Source organism: Thamnophis sirtalis, unplaced genomic scaffold, assembly GCF_051295495.1.
Source record: "Thamnophis sirtalis isolate CommonGarterSnake01/CBP01778 unplaced genomic scaffold, rThaSir2_p1.2 scaffold_2, whole genome shotgun sequence".
Lineage (NCBI taxonomy): Eukaryota > Metazoa > Chordata > Lepidosauria > Squamata > Natricidae > Thamnophis > Thamnophis sirtalis.
Genome location: NW_028261382.1, coordinates 51,028,410 through 51,051,100, shown reverse-complemented (window position 1 = coordinate 51,051,100; position 22,691 = coordinate 51,028,410). Strand labels below are relative to the sequence as shown.

The 22,691-nt window shown below is 49.9% G+C and overlaps 2 protein-coding genes across 3 annotated transcripts; both read left to right on the top strand.

Annotated features, from left to right (window-relative positions):
* Window positions 1-1,429: 1,429 nt before the first annotated feature.
* MAPKAPK5 (MAPK activated protein kinase 5) lies at window positions 1,430-14,574 on the top strand. 2 transcript variants are annotated; one of them, XM_087705454.1, is made up of 14 exons: window positions 1,430-1,887; window positions 2,817-2,890; window positions 3,516-3,591; window positions 4,914-5,011; window positions 6,017-6,125; window positions 7,204-7,293; window positions 7,684-7,779; window positions 8,430-8,510; window positions 8,669-8,856; window positions 9,173-9,293; window positions 9,854-9,984; window positions 10,207-10,322; window positions 11,834-11,938; window positions 14,197-14,574. In XM_087705454.1, the coding sequence occupies exons 1-14, from the start codon at window positions 1,852-1,854 to the stop codon at window positions 14,289-14,291; spliced, it is 1,416 nt and encodes a 471-aa protein (XP_087561580.1). In that variant the 5' UTR covers window positions 1,430-1,851; the 3' UTR covers window positions 14,292-14,574. The 2 variants fall into 2 exon arrangements, with proteins under 2 accessions (XP_087561580.1, XP_087561579.1); XM_087705453.1 differs by having other exon boundaries at window positions 10,207-10,328.
* Window positions 14,575-18,915: 4,341 nt separating this feature from the next.
* LOC106553608 (disintegrin and metalloproteinase domain-containing protein 21) lies at window positions 18,916-21,376 on the top strand. The gene has a single exon (XM_014072145.2). It carries the CDS (start codon window positions 18,916-18,918, stop codon window positions 21,085-21,087), a length of 2,172 nt encoding a protein of 723 aa, XP_013927620.2. The 3' UTR covers window positions 21,088-21,376.
* The last annotated feature ends 1,315 nt before the right edge of the window (window positions 21,377-22,691 follow it).

Genomic DNA, 22,691 nt, shown 5'->3' with positions numbered 1-22,691 from the left:
CTATTTAGCTGTCATCAGCTAGCCATACCCTTGCTGGGATTCGAACCTGTGCTGTATTGCTTCTTAGGCAAACATCTTAGCCATTAGGCCACAGGCTCTAATCCGTTATCAGCCAAGCCAGGGTGAAAGGTATCTAGATAATATAGTAATATAGCCCAGGTTCAAATCCCAGTAGATGATAGATAGATAGATAGATAGATAGATAGATAGATAGATAGATAGATAGATAGATAGATAGATAGATGATAGATAGATATAATAGATAGATATGGCTGTAGAAAGATAGATAGATAGATAGAGAGAGAGAGAGAGAGAGAGAGAGATGGCTGTAGATAGATGATAGATAGATGATAGATAATGATAGATAGATAGATAGATGATAGATAGATATAATAGATAGATATGGCTGTAGATAGAGAGAGAGAGAGAGAGAGAGAGATATGGCTGTAGAAAGATGATAGATAATGATAGATAGATAGATGATAGATAGATAAAGATAGATTATATATATATGCATACATACATATATATGCATACATACATATATATATATATATATATATATATATATATATATACATACATACATACGTACAGATACACACACACACACATATATATATGCACACAAATGCAAATTATAACAATTATAAACTTTCCAGATGTTCCTAATAGAGACAACCACTCTGAGGGGAAATTAGGGCGGTGCTTTTGATACACTTCTCGGGGTTATTATTTGGCGGGCGTTCGCCTCTGCTGGTTGTTGGCGAGGAAGGATATTATTAATTAATTCATCCTACCTGAAAAAAACAACAACATTCTACCTGAAATCAAAGCCTCGCCTGTCAGTCGCGCCTCTCCCCAAAATGGCGGCCAGCCTCCCAGCGGCTCCCCCTTCGTCCTGCCTGCCACGCTCGAGATCTCGCGAGACGCCCCGCGCGACACCTCGCGGGCGGTGGACAAAACGCAGGCGCGGTGGGGGGGGGAAAGGAGATCCGCCGCTCCCCTAACCACGACAGCGAAGGGGCGTGCCCACTGGTTTTCCCCGCCCCGTGGAAGCCCCGCCCTCCCCTCGGACGAGGCAAGGGCTGTCTCCTTCCCTCAGATAACCCCGTCCGTGACGTCATCCCGAGGCGCCGCCCCGGCGAAGAAAGACCCGGCGGCCCCGGGGGAGCCTTAACTGGAGAAAGAGAAGAAAAGAGGGAGGGGCCTCCGAGGCAGGGCGTCGCGCGTAGGCACGGGGCTGCCCCGGCCACCCGCCTGACTGCTTCCTTCCCCGAGAGCTTCGGCAGCGGCCAAGCTCCACTCGGTGTTCGACCCCGCGCGGCTTGCCTGTCAAGGCGGCGCGGAATCCAGGAGATCCGGGCAGGCGGCGGCTGCGGGGAGCGCGGCGGACGCCCCTCCTGAGTCAGGCGGGGGTGCCCGTGGAGGAAGGGGGGTGCGAAGCGGTGGCCATGGCCGGCGGCTGCCCCGCGTCAGTCGAGCCCCGGCGGCCGGGCTGAGTCGCCTGCGGCCCTTCCCTCCCGCCGCCCGCGGCCTCGCTCTTCCCCGCCGCCTGGAGAGGGCTCCCCCCGGGCCTCCGCTTCCCCGACGTCCCGCTCCCTTCCCTCGGCTGCTGGGCGGGGATGAGGCGGCAGCCCGGCGGAGGCGGTGGTGGCGGCGGTGGCGGCAGCAGCAGCAGCGGAGGAGGCGGCGAAGGGGGAGGCGGCAGCGGCGACGGTAGTGGAGGCAGCGGGGACAACGACGCCGACGACTCCGACTTGGAGGGGCGGCCCCCCGCCTAGCCCCCCCGGCGAGCCCCCCGAGCCCCCCGAGCCGGGCCTGAGGCGGCGGCGGAGGAGAAGGAGGAGGATGTCGGAGGAGCCCGACGCGGAGAGGATGATCAAGGTAAGCGAGGGGCCCTCTGAGCATGTGCAGAATTCACAGAGGAGGTAGATTACCCCCCCCCACCCCACGCACCCCGTCCCATCATCCCGTCTTGCCTCTCTTGAGTTGGACTACTGCTCCCATCATCCGCTGGTGGAGGAATGGCTGGCCTCTCGGTTAAGTTGAATCACAGCTCCCATCATCCCCAGCCCCAGTCCTGGACTACGCTTCCCCTCATCCTCGGCTGGCAGCTAGACCCCAATTCCTGTAAGCGATAGCAATAGCAGTTAGGCTTATATAAGGCTTCATGGGGCTTTCAGCCCTCTCTAAGCGGTTTACAGAGTCAGCATATCGCCCCCAACAATCTGATAGATAGATAGATAGATAGATAGATAGATAGATAGATAGATAGATAGATAGATAGATAGATAGATAGATAGATAGATAGATAGATTGCAATAGCAATAGCAATAGCAATAGCAATAGCAGTTAGACTTATATACCGCTTCATAGGGCTTTCAGCCCTCTCTAAGCGGTTTACAGAGTCAGCATATCGCCCCCAACAACAACAATCCGGGTCCTCATTTCACCCACCTCGGAAGGATGGAAGGCTGAGTCAACCTTGAGCCGGTGAGATTTGAACAGCCGAACTGCAGAACTGCAGTCAGCTGAAGTAGCCTACAGTGCTGCATTTAACCACTGCACCACCTCGGTAAGACCGGTGGAGGGACCGGACTGGCCCCCCAAAAAATGACTTGTGGGGAGGGTTGCTGTTTTAATTTAATGTGTGACCCCCCTGGAGCTGTGGATGATGAGGGTTGTGATCCAGCAGCCCAGACCCGCGGTGCGCAGAACTCCCTCTTGCTGTCAGCCTCTCGGTTTTATCTTCAACTACTGCAGGTGGGACCATCGGCCTTTCACCCTTTTCCTCTCCTTTGCAAAACCAACAGGAAACCTCTATTTTGGAAGACTACCACATCAACTGGACTCAGAAGCTGGGAGCTGGAATCAGTGGCCCAGTAAGGTAAAAAAAGATCTTTATGTATTGCTCGGGGATTTGCACTTGGGGGAGAGCTGTGAAATCGGGGATTCTTCCATTCAATTCAATTCAATTTATTAAATTTATATGCTGCCCTTTTCCCCTGAAGGGGACTCAGGGCGGCGCACAACTCGAACCAGGGAGGGGAATACAGACAAAAAGATTTAAAAGCAACAAGATAACAATACATAATTTAAAAACTCACAACAGTCATACCATTCGAGACGGGGGCAACAGCTCTTTAGCCCCAGGCCTGTCGGAACAGCCAGGTTTTGAGGGCTTTGCGGAAGGCCTGGAGGGTGGTGAGGGTTCGAATCTCCACGGGGAGTTCGTTCCATAGGGTCGGAGCAGCCCAGAGAAGGCTCTCCTCCGGGTAGTCGCCAGTCGACACTGGCCGGCGGATGGAATTCAGAGGAGGCCTAATCTGTGGGATCTAATCGGTCTAGTGGAGGTGACTGGCAGCAGGCGGTCTCTCTTGAATTAAACTGTGAATGGAAATCAAAGGTTGGATTGGGACATAACTTTCCTTCGTGTTCATCATCAGACAATAAACGCAGCCGTCAAAGTCTTCCACAGACTCCCATTAACCAAATGTTTTTCTACTGCACAGAGTCTGCATCAAAAAATCGTCTCAAGAACGGTTTGCACTGAAAATCCTTCTCGATCGCCCCAAAGCGAGAAATGAGGTACTGTACTTCTTATGTAGGGAAACGTTTTTGGAACTTTGGCTGCCTGGGGAATTCTGGGAGTTGAAGTCCACAAGGTTGGACTCCCCTGAGCCCAGACAAAGCGACTGACAATTTTAAACCAATGAATAAACCTAATATCCCAAATACTAAAATGTTGTTGCAAAGCATAAAGTGATTGTCTGACAATATCCCCATAGCACAATGCCTTGTAATGAATCCTGGCGTTGCCCTTGAGTTATTAAATTGGATCTGAATACATAAAAAGACCTAAATAGATGCAGGAAGATACCTGGAAGAATTTGCTTAGAAAAGCCTCACTGTAAAATTGAGCCCAGAAAGATGCTGGTAGCTTGGCTTTTATTTATTTATTGAAGATGTTGATACAGCGCCAAGCGGATTGTGACTCTGCTTGGACAAAAGTATTAATTTCCTGTCAAGAATTTGCTTCCTTGAGCCTGGTCCTGGTCCAGTTCCAAAGCAGGCTCTTTCAGTCAATGCCAGAAGCCTCCCGAGATTCCCCTTAAGGCCAGCGCGATTCCACACAGGATGATGGGACAGAGTGATCCTAAGAACCAACTTTGAGATCTGCTCCTGTTGCATTTGTCATCCGCTGCTGGCCTATGGATGAGTTTGTGGGTTTTGATGGTGCCATCCAGAGTAGCTCCTCCTCCTCCTTTCTTCTCCTTCTCTTTCTCCTTTCTCCTCCTTCTCCTCTTCCTCCTCCTCCTCCCTCCTCCTTTCTTCTTCTCCTCTTTCTCTTTCTTTCTCCTCTCTCTTCTTCTCTTCCTCCTCCTTTCTTCTTCTCCTTCTTTCTCCTTCTCCTCTCTCTTCTTCTTCTCTTCCTCCTCCCTCCTCCTCCTTTCTTCTTCTCCTTCTCTTTCTCCTTCTTTCTCTTTCTTTCTCCTTTCTCTTCCTCTCTTCTTCTCCTTCTTTCTTCTTCTCCTTCTCTTTCTCCTTCTCCTCCTCTCTTCTTCTCCTCCTCCTCTTCCTCCTCCTTTCTTCTTCTCCTTTTCTTTTTCCTTCTTTCTCCTTCTTTCTCCTTTCTCCTCCTCTCTTCTACTACTACTACTACTACTACTACTACTACTACTACTACTACTTCCCTCCTCCTCCTTCTTCTTCTTCTCCTTCGCATTATTAGAAAGGCCATTTTGCCCCGTTGGCCTTCAGTGTAGTGGAGCTGGAAAGATCTGGCCTTCTCCAGTTCTGCTGAATTTGGTTTGTGAAAAGGGTAAAGGAGAGGCTCCTCCTGGCAAACCGGTTAGTTTCCTGCCGTGGATCCGTGGGGTTTCAGTGGGTTTTCTCCCGTTTTGCACCAGGTCCGGCTTCACATGATGTGCGCGGCACACCCCAACATCGTCCAGATCATTGAAGTCTACGCGAACAGCGTACAGTTCCCCCATGAGTCCAGTCCCAGGTAAGGTGGCACAGCCGGATCGCAAAAGAGAACTTCCGTTTTGCGTGTAAGGCACATCTCCTCCTCCTCCCCGCCCCAACCTCAAAAGGGTTACTGCCTGGAAGGAAAAATGAGGGAGGAAGACACTGAAATAAATATGGCGGTTGGACTATGGCGCAGTGGTTAAATGCAGCACTGCAGGCTACTTCAGCTGACTGCAGTTCGGCGGTTCAAATCTCACTGAGGGTTGACTCAGCCTTCCATCCTTCTGAGGTGGGTAAAATGAGGACCCGGATTGTTGTTGGGGGCGATATGCTGACTCTGTAAACCGCTTAGAGAGGGCTGAAAGCCCTATGAAGTGGTATATAAGTCTAACTGCTATTGCTATCTATCTATCTATCTATCTATCTGTCTGTCTGTCTGTCTGTCTATCATCTCTCTCTCTCTCTCTCTCTCTATCTATCTATCTCTGTCTGTCTATCTATCTATCTATCTATCAGATTGTTGGGGGCAATATGCTGACTCTGTAAACCGCTTAGAGAGGGCTGAAAGCCCTATGAAGCGGTATATAAGTCTAACTGCTATTGCTATATAAGGCACATCTCCTCCTCCCCGCCCCAACCTCAAAAGGGTTACTGCCTGGAAGGAAAAGTGAGGGAGGAAGACACAGAAATAAATAAGGGGGGGGGACGGACTATGGTTTGCATGCTTGACCACAAAGAGTACGACAAGCCAATGTTGGGTGGGGGTGGAGGGTTGTAGGAGAGGGAGAATGGTGGCTTTTTTCTTTTTGGAAATGGTATTGTTTCAGTTGCATATTTGTGGCCCTTCCTTTTAAAATTGCAAATCCATCGCGTTGCTCTTCCTTTAAGCTGCCCTGAGCAGTAGAATTTCTGCAGAATATCTTCCTGGGTCTGGTTCCATTACCAGAAAGGGGGGCTATGGGGGCAGAGGTTTTTTTCTGAATGCCTTGGTTTTCTTTTTTTTTTAACCCATGTAACAAAAACGGGATCCTTTGAAACCCAGGTCTCGGCTGCTCATTGTTATGGAGATGATGGAAGGGGGCGAGCTGTTCCACAGAATCAGCCAACATCGGCACTTTACTGAGAAGCAAGCAAGCGAAGTAACAAAGCAGGCAAGTTTTAACCCTCCCAAAAAAACCCTCCCTATTCCGTCTTGGCATAAGAAAACAATATGGAAGAAAAGAGCTGTAAAAAAGAAAAAAAGATTTCCAGCAGACGGATTGGAAAGAGGCAAGCTTTAAAACAATTTTTTTTTAAAAAAGCAATGTTTGCCCCCCCCTCGAAAGATTACCCGCTTTGCTATAATCTCAACATCTGTTTCCCAGGTTTTGATGGGGGGTGGGGGGGCTCTTTTCCTTTCTCAATGTGTGGGTGGGGGGGTGGGATGGTTGAGGGTGCTGCCATGCCTCCTCGGGAGGGAATTGATTGAAATTGCCCAGGAAAAAAAAACCCATTTTGTTCAGCTGTGCAAGCTCTTTGCCCTGGGGAATGAAAAAGGAAAGATTGATTTGATTTGATTGATTTAATAAATTTATAGGCCGCCCAATCCCGAAGGACTCCGGGCGGCTTTACAGAAAATAAATTTTAAAAAAGCGAAGAGTTGAAAAACGGAGGAAAACAGATTTTAAAAACCCCATCATGCACCTTGAGTTGAGATTGTGGGATTGTGTCTTATTGTTTCGTGTTCGGTTCTCTACACGCCCGTCTTCCCTCCCCTCGAGCTGCGTTCTGGAACATTCCACAGTTGCAGGCGTCATCGCTCGGCTCCTGTGAGGATCGTGTGGCTTAGCCCAAGGCGGGGAGCCGTCAAGCACAACCCCGTTTCCCTCCTTGTGAAAGAGGCCAACTTTTCTTCCATGGGTTTCCTCCCCACTCCAGGATCGCTAAAATTCCGTTGGCTTAAAATCCCAGCCGAGCCTCCTTGGCAAGAGAATCCCCTTCCCCTCAAAAGGGAGCTTTTCCCCAATTTATGCTCACTTCCTGAAATCAACCTAGCAGGAGCCGTGGCAGAGCCAGGAAGGGACAGAATATCCCTTCTGGAGGCTAATCACGGGTTGGATTCGGAATGAGCCTGGAGACCCCCGTAGAAGCAGCTGGCCTTGAGGGGGGGGACGGGACTATCCACATCTCAGGAGGGGATCTGTGACCACCTTCTGATCCCTTGTGCCTTTTTTCTCCCCTCCTTTTCAGATCGCTTTGGCCTTGCAGCACTGTCATTCGTTAAACATTGCCCATCGAGACCTGAAACCTGAGAATCTTCTTTTCAAAGATAATTCTTTGGTAAGGTGGACGTTGATCGGCCTGGATGTTGGGTTGTTGTTGTTGTTGTTTTACTATTCGATCAGTGTGAGCCATGCAGCCTCCTTTCCTCTGGTTTTCCTCCCAGCCGTTGGCCTGCAGGAGAGGCGGGTCTCCTCCCTCCAGCGGTTCCTTCTGGCTCCTCCTCCTCCTCCTCTTTCCTTGCCGCTTCATGCCAGGATCCCCCTCCTTCGGCCCCGTGCCATTCATTCATCTCCCCCTTCCTACCCTGACCTCCCTCTGTCTTGATTCTCTCGGCTCTGGTATCTCTTTCCCTTCCTTCAGCAGCCCCAGAAACATTTCTGAGAGGGCGTGTGCTCCGTGTCCTGAGGCTGACACGTTTCACCTAAGCGGCTTGCTTGCTTGCTTTAGGATGCTCCCGTGAAGCTCTGCGACTTCGGGTTCGCCAAGATCGACCAAGGTGACTTGATGACACCACAGTTCACTCCTTATTACGTAGCACCTCAGGTAAGGGCCTCCTCCCTGGGGCTCATCAGGGTCTTTCCGCGGATCAGGAACACACACCCCCTCCCCCCCCCCGGGCCATGAGATCTGGATAGCAATAGCAGTTAGATTAAGATTAAGATTAAGATTTAGTTTATTTGTATGCCGCCCTTCTCCGGGAGGGACTCAGGGCGGCGAACAACTTAAAGGGGGAAAAAGGGAACATAAAAACACAATACACGTAATTAAAATAAACAAGAATCATACAGCCATACAATTCGAGAGGGGAGGGGAACTCATCAACCCCAGGCCTGCCGGCACAGCCAGGTTTTGACAGCTTTCCGGAAGGCCTGGAGAGAGGTGAGGGTCCGAATCTCCGTGGGGAGTTCGTTCCAAAAGGTGGAGCTGCCAGTGGACTTATGGACTTATATACCGCTTCATAGGGCTTTCAGCCCTCTCTAAGCGGTTTACAGAGTCAGCATATCGCCCCCACAATCCGGGTCCTCAATTTACCCCCCTCGGAAGGATGGAAGGCTGAGTCAACCTTGAGGCGGTGAGATTAGAACCGCCGAACTGCAGATAGCAGTCAGCTGAAGTGGCCTGCAGTACTGCACCCTAACCACTGCGCCACCTCGGCTCGGATGATTGCAGGTTATCTCCTCTTCACCAAACAGGTTCTGGAGGCACAGAGGCGACATCAGAAAGAGAAGTGTGGTATTATCCCTACCTCACCAACCCCATACACTTACAACAAGGTAAGGCGTTTGCCCCCCCCCCCCCCCCCAACTGCCTTTGGCTGACTCTGCCTCAGTTATGCGGGGAGGACTTTTCTCCTGGGGGAAGGTGGGGGGGGAGAGACAACGTCCATCAGATATCCAACGTTTGTATTTTTTTCTCCCCCTCTTCCTATCAGAGCTGTGACTTATGGTCCCTGGGCGTCATCATTTACGTGATGCTGTGTGGCTACCCGCCCTTCTACTCGAAGCATCACAGCCGGACGATTCCAAAGGACATGAGGAAAAAAATCATGACGGGAAGCTTTGAGTTCCCGGAGGAAGAGTGGAGCCAGATCTCAGAAATGGCGAAAGACATCGTGCGCAAGTAAGCGCGGCCTCTTCTTGCCCGCTCTGCCTCCTTCCTGCCAGCCGATGGTTGGGCCGATGGCCAGCAGGGCTTTCGCCCTCCGTTTTGCTGGTTTTAGGAGCCTCCACCAAACGATTTCAGTCCATTGAAAAACCGCCTGGGAACCTTCGAGTAGGAGTCGTCAACCTTGGCAGCTTTTAAGAGCTGTGGATTTCGACTGACGGGGGAATTCTGGGAGTTGAAGTCCACAGGTCTTAAAAGTGCCCGGGGGTTGGACACCCCTGCCTTCAAGGGTCAACTGAGTGATGGGCCCGTTTCCTTAAAAATCCCACAGGCTGCTGAAGGTAAAGCCGGAAGAGAGACTGACCACGGAAGGCGTTCTGGATCACCCTTGGCTCAACTCGACCGAGGCTCTCGACAACATACTGCCTTCTGCCCAGCTGATGATGGACAAGGTTCTTAATGGCTTATTTGTAAAGGAATTGTCTGTTTAGCACGCAGGGCAGTCGATGGCCCAGTCTTTCCTCCCTAGTGGGGGGGTCTAGAGCAGTGGTCTCCAACCTTGGTAACTTTAAGACTTGTGGACTTCAATTCCCAGAGTTCCTCAGCCAGCTTTGCTGGCTGAGGAACTCTGGGAGTTGAAGTCCACAGGTCTTAAAGTTGCCAAGGTTGGAGACCACTGCTCTAGAGGGTCCAGCAAGGCAGCCCCTCCCTCCTCAAACCTCAGGTGATGCTTTTTTAAGTCGAGGCCTCAGGAGTGGGAACCTTTGGAGGGAGGGAGTTGCTGTCGGAGATGGTTACTCCGGGATTGGGTGGCCTATAAATAAAATTAAACTCAAACTCAATCCTCTGCCTTTCCTGTTGATGCTCTTTCCTTTGGGGTTCTACTCTCCCCAAGATGTCCTTGGCCCCCGTGGAGCTCCCTGTCTTGTGCTCCAGCCCATCCTCCCACCTGCTGCTGTATCGTGGACCGGAAGGCTGAAAGGGTTAACGGATTCTCTCCAATCCTTAACAGGCCATGGTTGCCGGGATCCAGCAGGCCCACGCAGAGCAACTGGCTAACATGAGGATACAGGATCTCAAAGTGAGCCTCAAGCCGCTGCACTCGGTCAACAACCCGATTCTGCGCAAAAGGAAACTTCTGGGGTGAGTGTTTTGAGAAGCTTCTCCTGACGCTAGGAGGGAAGAATGAAAAATAAAGGCGGGTGGAGGAAATATTTAGCCAGGCCAGGACATGCCCCAACCCTTCCCTGTTGCTTCTTTTTTTTTTAGCCCAGGCTAATGTTGTTCAGACTAATTGGGAGGAGGAGGAGGGTGTCCCTTGTTACTTGCTCTAGGCACAACTCACGTTTCTCTCGATCCTTGCAGAACGAAACCAAAGGAAAGCGTGTACATCCACGATCCTGAGAACAGCGGCAAGGACTCCAACGTTGCCCTGGAGAAGCTACGGGATGTGATTGCTCAGTGCATCCTGCCACAGGCTGGTAAAGGTGGCAGATCCTAAGACGAAATGCTTTTTTTGGGGGGGGGCATGGCGGGGGGGGGGGGGGGAGATGCTGCCGTGCTTTCCCAGCCTTTTCTCCAGCAAAAGAGCTTGGAAGTGATCTGGAAATCAAAGCCCCCACTCTTGAATCTTAACAAATCAAGATTACTCTGGTTTTTTTTTTTTTAACTTAAAATAATGAACTGCTGCTTTTTGCTCCTGCTAGAGCTTGAGGTGGGTCAGGGAAAAGGATAGCAGTTAGCAACATAGCAGTTAGACTTATATACCGCTTCATAGGGCTTTCAGCCCTCTCTAAGCGGTTTACAGAGTCAGCGTATTGCCCCCAACAACAATCCGGGTCCTCATTTCACCCACCTCGGAAGGATGGAAGGCTGAGTCAACCTTGAGCCTAGTGGGATTTGAACAGCCGAACTGCTGAACTGCAGTCAGCTGAAGTCGCCTGCAGTGCTGCATTTAACCACTGCGCCACCTCGGCTCTTGAAATTATATCTCGCAAGCAACCTGAGTAACAGCCAAGACTTTTTTTTTTTGAATGTCCAGTTTGAAGTTTTGTGCCCAGTTCGTTGGTTCAAAGAAGAATTTTAAGATGCCTGGGAGGAAAAAAACATTTCTAGATATGGAAGCAGAAACATTACAGGGTCCAGGCAGAGAGACCTCAGAGAGAGGGTGGTAGCCCCCATTGGAAACAACCATTGGGTGGGACTTTGAAGTCACGGGTTCTTCGTTTTCCAGCGTCCTTTCTCTCCGATCCCTCATCCTGTCCTCCCTCTTCTGACCACTTCTGGTTGTTCACTTCCACAGCCTCTCAAGAGTGTTGGAAAGAGCGGCAGGAAAATAATTGCATCCATCCAAACACCTTTGTCTTTCTTTTCTTCAACTTTCCTTCAACGTTGATTTTTTCCCCCCTTGTAAATATGTTTTATTTTCATTTTCATTTCGTACAGTCACATATATACTGTGCATAACCGGGGCATATAACATTGAACAATAAACACAGCCCTCCCTCTTGTCAACAATACCCCCCAAAATACAAACCCAATATACCACTTCGACCCACCATACACCCTTTCTTTCGCCCCCCTCCAACTTTCGTTCTTCCCTCCAACATTCCCCTCTACTTCCTACTTCCCCTCCCCCTCTATCACTCCTCTCTCCCAATACACTCCCTCCCTCCCTTCTCACCCTCCCTCCAATCCTCTCTCCCATCCTCTCTACCCCTCTTTCTTCTATCCCTCTACTCCTCCCTTCGGTGTATTTCTACTATCTATCAATATATTCAGCTCGTCCTATTTTTACACTAGAATTAAAGAGCAACAGTATACAAGTGCAATCGTGTTACCCTTCAACGTTGATTCTGTTGGATCCCGCAGATTAAAAGTTTCAACTTTTAATGATGTCGAAATAACTTCCCAAGTTGTCGATAAAAAAGTCTTAGAATGCTCAGGAGAGTTTTCTTCTTTCTTTCTTTTTTCCCCCCCTGTTCTGGACCAGGAGAAAATGAAGATGAGAAACTGAACGAAGTTATGCAGGAAGCCTGGAAATATAACCGGGAATGTAAATTACTCAGAGACACTCTGCAGACGTTTAGCTGGAATGGTGAGTCTCCCAAATCTGTTGGAAGGGTCAAGCGCTTAGGTCACAAGGGGATATGAAGACTGACAGCAGTCAAGAGGGTTTTTTTTTTTTAAAAGGAAATCTAATTTAGTTGTAATTGTTACAGTATTCTAGAATTGCCCAGGTATTGGAGGAAGGGGTTTCAGAGCAACTTTAGATTTGTAACCTGGAGCAAGCACCTCTTGTAAAGTGTTGTCTCTTTCTAAGGCTCTGCCAACTTTGATTGTAGATTCTGAAAGGTCCCCGTTCAGACCCAGCTCCCCAAACACAACAAACCCTCTCAAGAGATCCCTTGATTAGGACCGCCGGAAGCCCCGGCAAAAAGTCTCTCTCGCCGCAGGCTGACAATTCTGTCCGGTCGGGAGATGAGAAGTCGTCTGCCACATCTATTCATCTCCGCCCTCTGCCTTTTACCCCCAGAGCTCGGGTGGGGCTTTGCTAGCAGCGGTGGCTCTTCCATCCCAAGGACCGGCCCATAGATTTCCCCTGCTCTCCTCTCCTCTGCCCCATCTATTCATCTCCACCTTCTGCCTTTTATCCCCAGAGCTCGGGTGGGACTTTGCTAGCAGCGGTGGCTCTTCCATCCCAAGGACTGGCCCATAGATTTTCACTGCTCTCCTCTCCTCTGCCACATCTATTCATCTCCACTTCCTGCCTTTTATCCCCAGAGCTCGGGTGGGGCTTTGCCAGCAGCAGTGGCTCTTCCATCCCAAAGACCGGCCCATAGATTTCCCCTGCTCTCCTCTCCTCTGCCACATCTATTTATCTCCACTTCCTGCCTTTTATCCCCAGAGCTCGGGTGGGGCTTTGCCAGCAGCGGTGGCTCTTCCATCCCAAAGACCGGCCCATAGATTTCCCCTGCTCTCCTCTCCTCTGCCACATCTATTCATCTCCACCTTCTGCCTTTTATCCCCAGAACTAGAGTGGGACTTTGCTAGCAACAGTGGCTCTTCCGTCCCAAGGACCGGCCCATAGATTTCCACTGCTCTCCTCTCCTCTGCCACATCTATTTATCTCCACTTCCTGCCTTTTATCCCCAGAGCTAGGGTGGGGCTTTGCTAGCAGCGGTGGCTCTTCCATCCCAAGGACCGGCCCATAGATTTCCACTGCTCTCCTCTCCTCTGCCTTCTGTGCATCTGTGCATCAGGCACTGGGCCCAGCTGTTCCTCTATTCTATTTATTAAATTTATAGGCGGCCCAATCCTGAAGGACTCTGGGCGGCTTCTCCTCCTCCTCTTCCTCATCAGCCACCTCCAGACCGGGGGCTGTTGACTCTCTGATGGAGAGAAGTCCGGAGAGGGCTGACGGATTCTGTGCCTCTCTCTCTCTCTGCCAGCTCCATTCCCTCTTCCCTCTCGGAGGTCTCAGGATGCTGCCCCTGATCCCACGCCTCCTCCTCCGATTCGGCTGCCCGGCAGCCAGCAGGCCACAACAGTCCCTCTCCCTCCAGAGCTCCACTTGGGATCACCATGCCTCTCTTCCCTGCCTCCTTGTCCTGATCAAGAAATGTGTTCGACAGGCTCATGCCCTCGTCACCTCTAGGCTCGATTACTGGAGTGCGCTTGACATGGGGCTGCCCCTGAAAAGTGTTCGGAGACTACAGTTGGTCCAGAACGCAGCCGCGCGAGCGATATCGGGTGTACCTAGATACACCCATGTTACACCTATCCTCCGCGAGCTGCGCTGGCTTCCGATCGGTCTCCGAATGCGCTTCAAGGTGCTGGTCATCACCTTTAAAGCCCTACATGGCCTAGGACCTGGATATCTGCGAGACCACCTCCTGCCACATACCTCCCAACGGCCGATAAGAACTCACAGGATGGGCCTTCTCCGGGTGCCGTCGACCGGACAATGCCGGCTGGCGGCCCCTTGGAGGAGGGCCTTCTCTGTAGCTTCTCCGGCCCTGCGGAACGATCTACCTGCAGAGATCCGGACCCTTCCCGCTCTCTCGGCCTTCTGAAAGGCCACTAAAACCTGGCTATTCCGGCAGGCCTGGGGCTGTTGACCTCACGAACGAGGTCCAGCCCCTCTCAGATTGAGTGTATGGTGTGTCGTTTTTAAAATAGTTTTTCTATTTTTAACTTCTTATTTTAATCTTGTTCCTGTAAGCCGCCTGGAGTCCTAAATATAAATTTATTAAAAATTAAAGTTAAGTTAAAGGCTCTTTTCTCCTGGCCGTGTGTCTATTTCCCACTTGCTTGCCGGGCGTTAACCCAAGTTCACCTCTTTCCACTTTTTAGGTAGAGGATTTACCGACAAAGTGGACCGGCTAAAACTGGCAGAAATAGTAAAGCAAGTGATTGAAGAGCAGACGGCCGCTCACGAGTCACAGTAGCTGGAGCTGCTTGTTCTTATCAAAACACACATATTTCTCACCCGTTCTTTTTTCTTTTTTTTAGTTTTTTTTAAAGACCATTTTGTGAATTATCTGTTCAAGCAGCCTTGCCCAGCCGGGCGCCTTCCCAGATGTTCCGGTTTGGGATGATAAGGGCGGAAAGCACCCAGCTGTGCAAGGCCGCTGCAAACTGTAAAAAGTATTTTTTATGTAAATTAATAAGTCATAATTATTTCATTAAATTTCCACGCAGCTTTGAGAAACGCTGTATAGATGTAGATAATGAGAATCATTGGTACTGTAATATTTTTTTAAGAAACTCGGTTCCTCAAAAAATTATATATATATATATATTATATATGACATGATTTTTACCTAGCCCTTCATTCATGATTTTAAGTGGGGCAAATGATTGTATTCTCCCGAGTATCCAGACGAGGCAATATCTCTCCAGCTGCCTGGCACCACCAGTGGTGCGCCAGCTCAGTCCTGGGGGGTCTCCCTTGGCCTTCAGCTCCATCCATTACTTGAAGAAACCGGCCAGAGATGTATGGGCTACTCAGCTGCCTGGCGATCCAAGACAGCCCTGTAAAAAGCGGTGACTGATTAAAAAAAAAAACCAGCGCTGTGTTTCCCGGTCTGGAGGCCCATTTTCTTGAGCCGAGAATTACCTTTTTCCTCTGATTTGTGACGCGAAGCATTGGGGGACAGAAACGGGAGCTGGTGGGTTTTGTACCAGTTCAGAGGGAACTGCGATCTCTCGGACAAGAGATTTGCTTTTGAAGCCTGGTGGGGACAGCCCCACCATACCACTCTGGCACCATTTGCCCCGCGGCCGCTGAAATGCCGATCCCAGGTTATATGCAGGCTCTGGGGTTTGCTATTTCTGGGGTAATGGTGTTTTGTTGTTTTTAAAATCCTTCCTGAGTCCTATCATCCTTGCCCAGCTTCTTTTTTTCTGCTTTCTGGGCTCATCCTTCAAATGTTTTCCTTCTGGGCTTTGTCTATGACAGCTGCCGAGGTGGCGCAGTGGTTAAATGCAGCACTGCAGGCTACTTCAGCTGACTGCTAGTTCTGCAGTTTGGCTGTTCAAATCCCACCAGGCTCAAGGTTGACTCAGCCTTCCATCCTTCTGAGGTGGGTAAAATGAGGACCCGGATTGTTGATGGGGGCGATATGCTGACTCTGTAAACCGCTTAGAGAGGGCTGAAAGCCCTATGAAGCGGTAGATAAGTCTAACTGCTATTGCTGCTGGCTGCAGTCTTGCAATTTTTATCCAGAGCCATTTGATGGGAAGGAAGGCCCGCGAGCGCCTGGCTTTAGTCTTGGTTTTTTAGAATAGAATTTTATTAATTTGTATGTAATCTTGGTTTTTAGTTCTTCAGTTTTTAACAGGAAGGTTTTGCTGCTAGCAGGGGCAAAATGTTAGGGCTAAACATCTGGAAAGCTGGAGTCTCTTTTTGTCTATAGCGCCGGTTCAGTTGATAATCTCAGGACTTTTCGCCCGCTCTGCAAACATAACGAAGAGAATGCGTTGAGAAACAGGACGGGGAGACGTCCTTTGGAGATGCCCACGGGGGATAAATGACGCCATGCCAGAGAAGGAGCCTTTGAATCAGGGGGAAACAGAGTCCTCGGCCAGGAAAAAAAAAAACCTCAAACCCTGCAGAAATAGGATAAAGTTTCCCACGCTTTGCAGAAGCCAAAACGTGAGTTGAAGTTCAGCGCCAGCTTGTCAATCATTTTCTGCTGCAATTAATTTCTTCAGCCGCTCGGAAACAAGAGAGTCTGATCCTTGGGTGTTTTCTCGCCAAGGATGCCCGCAAGGTGGCATTCCGTTTTTCTGTGGCAAACGGCATTTCCACGGCTTGGAAAATATTTAACAAGCCTTTCCTTTGAGACTTCCCTTTCTCCCGTTTCTTCTGGCTCGTGAGACGTTTTCAAGAGTTGGACGGTGGCTGATGGGCGTGGCTGACCACAGCCGAGGGGTTCCCCTTTTTGTAGACGTACGTAAGACACACTTGTCCTTGTCCTCAGCCTCACCCAGCCTGTCATCCTCCGGCTGAGGAAGGGTCAGAAATCCCAAGAATTCCCTGGTGGTCTCTGCTCTCCATGGGAAGGGGCTGGATCCTCAAATAGCTGCTCCCAGAAGACACCCCCCACCCCCCGTCCTCCAAGACCCGTTTCATCTTTTGGAAGTCGAGACTGCTGCCAGAAAATGAGGCGGGAGATTAAATACTTAGTTTTGTTTAATTTTTTGTTCGACTATTCTGGGGAATTTTTGGAGATTATTTTTTACTTTTTACTCTTTGCCTGCCACCGTTACTCATTTGAATGTGGCTCAGGGTCTGGGTTCTTCGGATCAATTATCCTTTGCATCTGTTGTTATGTACTACTAACTCTACAATGAAAGTAGGAGAATCTTTCTCTCGCCCAGCAACTCCGCGATCGGCTTCCGGGAAGGGCCCGTCTCAGTTCTTGCCCTCTCTGCCGAGTGGGCTAAAGAGAAATCTTTACGCAGGACAGGAATTTATCTGCCATGGTGGCTCCTTGGTGAGATACGGCAGGAAGCGAATGGATGGAAGTCGTGGTCCCTCCCCGAACGATGCATCGATCCCGACGTTCCACCCTTCTGACTTGGGTGCCTCTGGATGGGTTGGGGCTACAGCTCTCACCATCGGGGTTTGGGCCCCGTAGTCCAACACGTCTACTTTGGGAAGGCTGCTGTAGGAATATCTGTGGTCATCGGAAACCACTTTTCCTTGCAAGTGGGGGGAGGCATCTTTCGTAAAAGCACGACGGAATGCCTTGATGCTCCTGGGTTTAATTGGGCTTCCCTGGCAAAGCTTTTGGTGTCCCTCTCCATCTCGAATTTCTTCCTTGCACCTGTGGAAGGTGCTTTTGATGGGCGGAGCCCCTGGTGGCGATTGTTGATTCCCGAGGGACCGAATCCGTGAGAAAAAGGTTTCGAGAGCGGGAATGGCGTTGCGCATGTACGTTCTCGGCCTCAGCGTATCCCAGTGTTTCCCAACCTTGGCAACTTGAAAATGTCTGGACTTCAACTCCCAGAATTCCCCAGCAGTGGTTAGGACAGTGTTTCTCAACCTTGTCAACTTGAAGATGTCCGGACTTCAACTCCCAGAGTTCCCCAGCCAGCATTCGCTGGCTGGGGAATTCTGGGAGTTGAAGTCCAGACATCTTCAAGTTGACAAGGTTGAGAAACACTGGCGTATCCGACCTCAGCCGTAAGGTTCCGTCATGCCTTCATCATCATCCTTTCACTTCCCTCCCCGCTTTTAGGCAAGTTTGCTGTATCACGGTTTTTGTTTTTCGAATCAGTATTATACGAATGTAAATATTATGCATTGGTGTACATAAAATAATTTTAGTAAAATTTATCAAAGTTTCTGTCTCAATTTCTTTTTAAAAAAAAGTATTTTTCAACTAGTTTGGGGTTTTTTGTTTTTTTTAAAGGTAACATCAATTGACAGGGAACCCGGTTCTGTCTTTGCCGTCTTACACCATCGATTTTTCCGGAGAGAAAGCACCAGCTGAAATAGATTTTGCATTGCTTGAGGCCTGTGGCCTGCCTGCATAAACACTTCTGCCCTTCAGCTACCTTGCATCTAAGCCAAAAAAGACTGGTGGACGTACGTGGTTAGCTGTTCCTTCCTGGGCAAGCTCAGCTGATCCTTGTGGGTCTTTTGGGGTCAATTCTATACCTATTATGGGGGGGGGGGCATGAAACAGATTTCCTGTGCCAGGCGAATAACAAAGGCTGTGAAATAGCTGGAAGGGGTTGACTAGATCAGTGTTTTTCAACCACTGTGCCGTGGCACACTAGTGTGCCGTGACATAGTGTAAGGTGTGCCGTGGGAAAAGCACTTTATATATAGTCAATATAGGCACAGAGTTAAATTTTTTTAACATTTTCTAATGATGGTGTGCCTCGTGATTTTTTTCATGAAAAAAGTGTGCCTTTGCACAAAAAAGGTTGAAAAACACTGGACTAGATCCTCAAAGACAGAACTGGAAATTTGAAAAATAGCCAGGATACCAAAAGAGGAAATCCAGGTATAGCTTGTTTCTACACACTCAGTCCTGAAATTGGCTGTTCAGTCACTCTGGGAAGCCCCTGGCGGGAGGGAGGCTAAGTGGAATATTCATATTTAAAGAGGCTGGAGAAACAGTTGCCTTCTGGAATCTTCCACTGGAGAAGACCCGTAAGAGAAGCGGTGGTTGGATCAGTGGCAAATTCATTCTTGGCCACCGTGTTCTTTACAAGATTCATCCAGAACAAGTGGGGAAGGAGGAAGGGTCCGGAGGTCTTGAGATGTCCCCCCATTCCCTAGTGCCCTCTCCGTTTTGGCTCTCTTGTTAAACAAAGACGACCACCAAGCCAGACAGTTGGACGTGCCTGAAGAATCTTGATGACTCCAGCAAAGTGATGGCGACGGCCGTTGCTTTTTGAGACGTCGATGATCTGAAGTAGGTTCTCACAAGATTAACTGACTCGCCCAAACCAAACCAACCTTTGACTTCCCCCCCTCCACCTCCCCTTTGGACACCCACATCAATCTCTCCTCCAGGAAAAGCACGTGTGAAACTCAACACAGTTCGAGTCATGACACGCGCGGGTAGACCTCTTGGGTGCTGGTTTTTCCTCCCGCTGGTGGTCTTCACCCTTTCCACCATTCACTGCAGCTCGTTGCTTCCTCCGGCCTATTCCTCTTACGAGGTGATCATCCCAAGGCAGTTAGCAGCCCGAGGAGGGAAGGCCAAAAAGGATGAGTTATCTTACCTCATCAAGGCAGCAGGAAGGGATTACATCATCCGGCTCAACCCCGCAAAGCACTTGCTAGCTAAAAACCTCCCCGTCTTCACATACGATTCGAAGGGAGAGCGCATGGAGAGCCATCCCTACATGCCGGTTGAGTGCTACCGTCAAGGCCACGTGGAAGGCGTGGTTGATTCGCTGGCCGTTCTCAGGACCTGCCTCGGTCTCACTGGTTTGTTGAAAATTGGAGCAAGGATTTACGGTATTGAGCCTCTGCTGAATTCCTCTGCCTTTCAACACCTCCTCTATCTCTCCGCAGAATCCCAGCCTATTTTTTCACCGTACATGGCAGGGGTAGTAGGGAGAACAAAGCGGCAAGCAAATGATCCGCGGCCCAGACAAACCAGAAGATTGTACAGTTATCTCCAGTCCGAAGTCGTCCTCAAATATATTGAACTGTATATTGTGGTCAACAAAAATGTGTTTGACAAAGAAGGCGCTAGTATCAGCCGAGTGCAAACGACAGTGCTGGACATGGTGAACATCGCGGACGCTACCTTTCGGATCCTGAACACCCACATCGTCCTGGTTGGACTCGAGATCTGGACTAAAAAAAACCTAATAGACATGCCTGCAGACCTCACGGAAATTCTTCATAATTTCAACAAGTGGAGACAAACCGGCATGCAAAACGGCACAGCGTACGACACTGCCTTCTTGTTCCTTCACCGGCCTTACAAGAATGCCTTCGGACACTCCTACCAGTCGGGTATTTGCGAGCCAGATTTTGCGGCAGGGCTCCAGGTCTACCGGAAGGAGCTGGCCCTCTTCGCAAGGGGGTTTTCTCACGAGTTGGCCTCCCATATTGGGATGGAGCATGACGACACCTACTGCGTCTGTGGCAAGCACACCAGCTGCCTTATGCGCACGTACTACGCCTCGGTTAACCTGTTCAGTAACTGCAGCATTCTGAATTTCATAGACCTTTCCGAACAGGGCCTCTTGAGATGCTTGCAAAACGTTCCCGAGATACCTTCCAGATTCGAGCATTGTGGGAACGGGGTTTTGGATGTGGGCGAACAATGTGATTGTGGGGAACCACACGCATGCCTGCACGATCCTTGCTGCACTTCTGAGTGTCGTTTGAGGGGAAATGCCATTTGCGGGTCAGGGAAGTGTTGCCGAAAATGTGCGTACATCCCCAAAGGAGAAATCTGCCGGGCTAAAGCCAACGAATGTGATCTCCCCGAATACTGTGATGGAAAATCGGCCGAGTGCCCCAAGGACTATTACTTGCAAGACGGGACACCCTGCAGCAAATATTCTTCTTACTGTTACAAAAAGAGGTGCTGGAATCACGATTCCTTGTGCCGCAGAATCTTTAGGGGAGAGTCCAGATCAGCTGGCGAGAGTTGCTACCTGGGTCTGAACATCCTCGGGACTCCCTACGGCAACTGCGGCATTGATCACACCGGGAAGAAATACGTGAAATGCCATCCCGCGCACAGCATGTGCGGAAAAGTCCAGTGTGTCAATGTGAAAAAGGTGCCCAACCTGCAAGACCTATTGGTCCACGTGAACATCGTGCGAGGGACGAAGTGCTGGACTGTTTCTCACCCTGCCGAAACCAATCACCCACACATCGGGTCTGTCCCCAACGGCATCGTGTGTGACCCGTACAAAGTGTGCATCGATCGCGAATGCCTCCCCAAAACCACACTGAATTTGACCTGCGAGCCGCGGAAAACCTGCCGAGGCAGGGGTGTCTGCAACAACCTTCACAAGTGCCACTGCAACAGCGGGTGGGCCCCTCCGAACTGCAAGTATTGGGGTGCAGGAGGGAGCATTGATGGCGGCTGCCCCGTGATCGCCTGGGGTAACTCCTTGGCGAAATACATCCTGGGAACCATGATCCCTTTCTGCATGCTGATCATCGCCGCTGTTCTCGTGATCTTTCCAAAACTGGGGGAACTCCTGGGACCGTTTCTGAGGTGGTGGAAAAACCAGAGACCCAGATAAGGATGCCGGTTGAGGCTCCCTATTAGGCCCACAGAAATCCACTCAGAAAATTAGCTTCTCTTGCAACCAGCGCGTCTAATGATCATAAAAGTTAGCAGCCCGTTCAAGATTATTCAGACAAAACGCGTGGAAAAGAGCGTTGAGAGCAAAATCCAAACGGCTGTGCTAAAATACCAAATCCAATGCAATATTTTTCCTCTATTGGAAAAGGGGGAAGGAAAAGGGGTGGGGTGGGGTGAGGGCAGGTAATAAAACCACTTACAAATCAAACTTGTGAAGGTGCCTGCTGAACAACGCCTCTTTCTTAAACTTCTCAGAGTGTCCGGAAGTGCACAACAGTGGGAATTTATTCTGTATGACTCCAGGGATCCACAAAAGATCATTTGCTTCTTGGCTAGGAAAGCTTACAAGATCAGAACGCTACGAGATCTTGAACCAGCCTCTCCCGGGCGCTGAGATAACTTTAGGAGCAATCCCACATAGGGCCCCATAGAGCAGTGTTTCTCAACCTTGGCAACTTGAAGATGTCTGGACTTCAACTCCCAGAATTCCCCAGCCAGCGAATGCTGGCTGGGGAATTCTGGGAGTTGAAGTCCAGACATCTTCAAGTTGACAAGGTTGAGAAACACTGTCCTAACCACTGCTGGGGAATTCTGGGAGTCAACTCCCAGCATTCCCCAGTTGAAGTCCGCAAGCCTTAAAAAGTTCCAAAGTTTGGACACCCCCTGCTTTAAAGTGTGCAAGCGACACTTGTGAACCCCACAACCTTTCTAATGCTGCATTTAGGCCAGTGTTTCTCAACCTTGTCAACTTGAAGATGTCCGGACTTCAACTCCCAGAATTCTGGGAGTTGAAGTCCGGACATCTTCAAGTTGACAAGGTTGAGAAACACTGCCATAGAGTACTGACAAATTAACCAGGCAGTATCTATTCACCAGCACTCAGATTTATCTTTTAAGTACCCCGCGGCCCTTAAGTCAAGACACATTGGTTGCAACGCAACGACGTTTGTGTAAATGAAATTAGAAGGAACTTTAAAATGTTACGGTGAAAGAGAGGAGGAGGAGGAGGTATAAACCCAGTTCCTTTCCCCTCTCGTACCTTGCCAGTGTCCACAGCCAGAGGAACCCCAACTTTAGGAATACCAACCCCAAAGGCCTGGAGTGAAGAGGAGCTTGGTTAGAGGAGCTCCAGATCCAGAAGGAAAGAGAGCAACCGATCCGCTTTCCCCTGGCGTCTCATGTCCGGCTTCAATCTTAACCGCCCTACATCTTCACCCTCATTTTTTTAGACCACTGAAAACTCTGCCCTGACTTTTTTAACAGAGCAGGCATGGGTTGAGAGAGGCCAGTCACGAGAAAGACTGGGGAGGGGGGGGGGAAGAGAGGAAAACAACTGATTTGTAAACAACAGAAAAAGGAATGAGACGGCCTCCGGTAAGATGTTAAGACTCCCCACAAGATTCCCTGAAATAAGATCTCGTCTAAGAATGCTGGTTAAGATCATCCGCTCAGCGTAGCCATCTCTGCAAGGAGGGTGAAGGGATTGAAAAGGATTCCTGGGAGATAAAACTGTTTTTTCAGTTTTGACGGGAGTTTTGGGGG